General features: G+C 40.0%; 2 protein-coding genes across 3 annotated transcripts in view; one reads left to right on the forward strand and one right to left on the reverse strand.

Moving 5' to 3' along the window:
• The window catches only part of LOC135208520 (uncharacterized), a 72,213-nt gene that overhangs the window by 8,543 nt on the left and 58,670 nt on the right, over positions 1–5,000 (forward strand). The gene's annotated exons all lie outside the window — the stretch shown is intronic.
• The window catches only part of LOC135208519 (keratin, type I cytoskeletal 9-like), a 6,329-nt gene continuing 1,351 nt past the window's right edge, over positions 23–5,000 (reverse strand). Inside the window, exons 2-3 of the mRNA XM_064240797.1 lie at positions 1,764–1,805; positions 23–1,567 (exon numbers count right to left, since the gene is read on the reverse strand). Of these exons, the coding sequence (XP_064096867.1) occupies positions 430–1,567; positions 1,764–1,804 (1,179 nt within the window). The 5' untranslated portion in view covers position 1,805 and the 3' untranslated portion in view covers positions 23–429. The remainder of the gene's footprint in view (positions 1,568–1,763; positions 1,806–5,000) is intronic.

Consider the following 5,000-nt stretch of genomic DNA (forward strand, 5'->3'; position numbering starts at 1 on the left):
TTACCCACAACACCAACTAAAATTCAATTACTTCACTTACAGGACATGACATATAAGTTTCTTCACTATTAGCTTTTGATAAACATACTCTCCTAAAACTAGTGTCTAGACCCATCAAACCACAACTAGTGTCGCTGAACAAATTTACCAAATAAAGTTCAGACCTACATTTCCTTGGGCCTGCAGGCAAAGGCATTCCTGCCAGGATAAACTTCTACAATGCAAAAAAATAATCAGATAATCTGATTACATCTAATCAACAAAAATTTAAATACATATCAGTAACACCCCTTCCATAGGCTTTAACACAACTCTGGTTCAATCTAATAAGTAATGGACGAATTTCTTAACATCAACCTATAAAACAGATTAATAGTCTACATTTATAAATCAGTATTTCAGTATTATACCAGTGAACATTTTTTTAACTTAAAAGAAAATATTGCAGGAATTTATATTACTCACCAAGACTGCTTTGAGGATGTCCATTGCTTTTTCTGTGATACTTGCTTCTTCTCTAGGTTCTCGGTCAAAGCCTCTTCCTGACATACCCCCTCTATCTGAACCCGCATATGAACCCATTCTGTTGCCTCCTCCAGAATCCATGCGATGGTCTTCTGAATAACCTGAACCACGAGATCCAAACCCTCTAGATGGACCTGAATCACGGTTAGAAGACATATCACGACCTCTAGAGCCACTGCTCCCTCGTCCTCTAGAAATACCAGATTTCCACCCATCTGATCGTCCAGTATCCCTGTCATCTGAAGCATCTCTGTCACGTCCTCTTGAATCACGACCTCGGGATGAATCTCGTCCCCTGGACATTCCCCGTCCTCTGGAAGACCTAGGTTCCCAATCATCTGACTGCCTAGAGTCCCGATCCCTTGATGATCCTGAGCGACCATGAGAAGATCCCATCTCCCATCTACTAGAACCTATATTCCCCATTCCCGATGACATATCCCGACCACTAGAAGGCTGTGTACTATAGCCCCTATTAGATGCTGGTTGCCAGCTGCCAGAAGAATTATTGTTGTTAAAGTTTCCTGACATATCATTATTCCTCATACTATTCCAATCACCTCCAGAGGAGCCCATGCCCATATTTCCACTACCCCCTCCAGAAGGATTCGACCAATCTCCTGTTAAACCCATCTTCTGAGCTGCACTTAAGAGGGACATAGGCTGGTTATCTCCACTGGTTCCAGAAGCAGAACCCCAGTCTCCCGAGCCAGTTGTATAGCCCCGATTGGGTCCACCACTACTACTACTACCTCGATTCTGTCCACCTCGACTATAACCACCACTCCCACCTCCTATCATACTGCTGCTATTGCTCCCACCTCGTCCATAGCTACCAGGTCCACCACCTCCTCCTCCTCTACCACGAGATGACCCTGATCCACGACTGGAGCCTCTACCTCTTGAGGGGCTGCTATAATCTCGACCACCAGATCTCATTCCACCATCATTACCCCTGTTTCCCCTCCCGGGGGGACTTTCATCAAATCCACCAGATCGCCAAGAACTCTTTGAGAAGCCATCATAACTATCATTGCCATACCTGAAAAATAAAGCACAAACTGAATAAAATATATAAACTTTAAAAGCTCAACTGCCAGTGCAGTTTAATAATTATGTAAACCATAAAAGCTCTATGCTAACCAATAAAAATAAGCAAAACTGCCTACCGACCACATTCAATCAACTAAAATAGATATTTTATACCTAAATTTAAAGTAATATTCAAAAGGCCTTACTGAGAGCTCTTGCTGCTTCCGAAGCTCTGTGATGAAAACATTCTGAAAATAAGAAAACAATTTGAAATATGATACTTAAACCAACTACTACAAAGAAATGCATTAACTATCATTATGTTTTTGTCAACTTTTGCGCCCCCTACTGACTACCAACCTCCAACGGACTCTCCTAAACACACTATAAACAACCAATAATGATGCTAATAACATAGCTGACCGAGAATCTTGTGTACACTGACTCTTAATAAAATCTAGCACCAGTATTAGGAGGAAGTCAGAATATGAATACATACAACAGCATAACTTTGAAAAACTTAAGGGACCATATTACATGCACTACAAACACAATGTCTCAAGATTGCCAAGGTATCCGAGGCATCTGGCTCCTCATAAGTAAACCAGAGACCTAAGGGTAGAGGAAATGCCATGTGCAAATGATATAGGATGATTTAGGACCAAGAGTGCAGGGTTAGGTTAAGATTAATTCCTATATTCAATGTTTACAATTCAGTGTGCTTTAATTCAGGTTAGGCTACATGATCCAGAGCAGTCAAATTCCCTCCCCACACCCCCATCAGGTAAGGACACTGCACCTAAGTTGAGTTAGGTTAGGAAAGGTAAGGTTGGGTTCAGTTTACTCTACTATTTCTTACAATACTGGGTCAGGTGAGGGCAAAGCCATGGTCTGCTAGGGACCAAACAATCTAGGTTAGATTAAGGCAAGGTAAGGTAAGGTTAGTTTGGCATTATTGTGGCAATTCTGAAGAGCAGCTTTGCAAAGGAGATTTTGTTTAATGAACTTCCTTGACTAAACAGTAAATGAAAGAGTATATAATGCATTACAGTTGAAATAATCATGGAAATATACCAAAACAATCAGAATTTTACTAACTTCTGTTTAATAGTTTGCATGGCGGAGGCACGATGCTATTTTTAGTACCAGCCCCTTGGGGATGAGAGGAAAAATACAAATACTGAACAACTGTATATTTCTCCTACATTATATAACCCTTTCCTATTTTGACAAAATCTGAATGTGGAGCTCTTCCTTTAATTTCCACAATACTGTTCACACAGAACAAGGTCCGAGATCCCTTAGCGCCAAACTAACCTTCCTTACCTTAATTTAACCTAGGTCATTTGGTCCTTAGTGGACCAGGGCGGGGCAAGCGTCGAATGACAGGACAAGTTCCACAGACGTACACAAACCTAACCTTTCCTGGAATGCCAGGCGTGACCTAACTAAAACTTACCTACCTAACCTCGCTTAGTTAGGCTGCTGTGCACTGACCTCCGCCCTAAGTAACACTGAACAGCGGAAAACTATTAATAGGGGGAAACACCGCAGTGGATCCATCGTCATCGCGTGGATCAGCCTCATTCACTCGATATTTAATTGGTGAAACAAGAATACACTTACATCTTTAGGCATACCATTCAAAAGATTGAAGTTTTGTCAATATAATGTGAGGAAAATGAAAGCGTCACACGAACTAAAATAATCATGTGAGGTCTTTGTAAAATATGTTTTCAAAGCAGTTTTGAAATCCAATATGGCGGCAACTGCCTGAGGTGCCGTTCGTAAGCGCAGCGGATCCAACATCTTTCCCAGTCTTTCCAGCACTCATTTGAACAATGTTAGCGTACATATGTAACGTTTATTGATCTTACTCAAGATTGCAGTTGTAATCAGCACAATAAAACAACATTTTGTTGCCTATATTAGTGAAAGTACGAAACTTCTTATTCCCGAAGTCATGGTTGGAACTGACATTCATTTTTACATTGTAATTGGTGGTTTTATCCTTACTGCCATCACAACTGAAACTCCACAGTGCTTATTTGATTGTAATTATACACATTTTGGTCTTAATTCACTCCAAATTGCACTTGAACTACGTTGTGGTTCCTGGTTCTTAAGTGCTTACTCCACAAACACAGTTGCGGGCAGCACACGAGTACACGGTTTATGAAGTGCAAAATTTTCTTCCCTAAGTTTTTTACTTGACTCATTATGGAGTTTAACTTTACTTTGTTACTTCAAAATGTTTATTTAATTCATGTCTATTATCCCTTTTTTGCAACCAAATTAATCCCGAAATATTACAGATATTTCTAAAGTAGATACGAGCAGACTGCAAAATGACTCATCGTTGCCAATTTGGCGGAGCTTCACACATATGTCGATGCATTTACAAACAGTTTTCATGTTTTCATAGTAATGCAATAATGAGAAAATTGCTCTATGTATATGAACTACAAATAGATACGCTAATTTCACTTATTTTCCCTGGTTTTGTGTAAGTCTTATACCCAGTTTGGAGGGCAAACACTTACCAATTGGCAACACCGATAAACAATAGATGAGTGCGAAAAATGCCATAGGTACCGTTCACAGCAAAACTGTTAATATTTGAGTCAGGAATCTAGTTACTTTTTCAACAATGAATATTTTCAAATTAATAATCATGAATATGTACAAAATTTATGTAATTCATGACCTTATACTGCCATTTAACTATTTATTTAAATAATTATCTGGTGCACACTTCTTCTACAAAATCAATCGCAATTTCCTCGGATAAGTCGTGGGAGGAAGTCAATTGTTTAAGATTTTTGTGGAGAAAGTACCCCAGCATTTAAGGGTACAAGTGGTGTGTAGATTTACCACATGCAATGGGAAGTTTATTGACACAAGTGATTACGCAAACATCGAGATAGCGTCAGTCTTCTAAATATTCGGAGTTGTAAGTAAAAATTTCGAAAGCGTAATGGAGGTATATGCGCACTGCGTAGAGCCAGACTTTCATTAACCTCTGTTTAATCTTAAAAGATACCTTAATTTCTAACTTTGGAGAAAATACCTTACTTTGAAAGGAGAGTAGAGGTCTCAAGCTCCTGCTCTCACCACCAACAACTCGTGACTGATGCCTAGTTCCTCGCTGGCCGAGTGGTTTTCGAGCTGGGCTGCCAATCCGGTGGTCCGAGGTTTGACTCCCGACTCGGTCAACGAGGAATCAGAGAAATTTATTTCTGGTGATAGAAATTCATTTCTCGATATAGTGTGGTTCGGATCCCACAATAAGCTGTAGGTCCCGTTGCTAGGTAACCAATTGGTTCCTAGCCACGTAAAAATATCTTATCCTTCGGGCCAGCCATAGGAGAGCTGTTAATCAGCTCAGTGGTCTGTTAAAACTAAGATATACTTAACTTGACTGATGCCTATCTCCGGTGTCA

This window comes from Macrobrachium nipponense, chromosome 35 (assembly GCF_015104395.2).
Source record: "Macrobrachium nipponense isolate FS-2020 chromosome 35, ASM1510439v2, whole genome shotgun sequence".
Taxonomy (NCBI): domain Eukaryota; kingdom Metazoa; phylum Arthropoda; class Malacostraca; order Decapoda; family Palaemonidae; genus Macrobrachium; species Macrobrachium nipponense.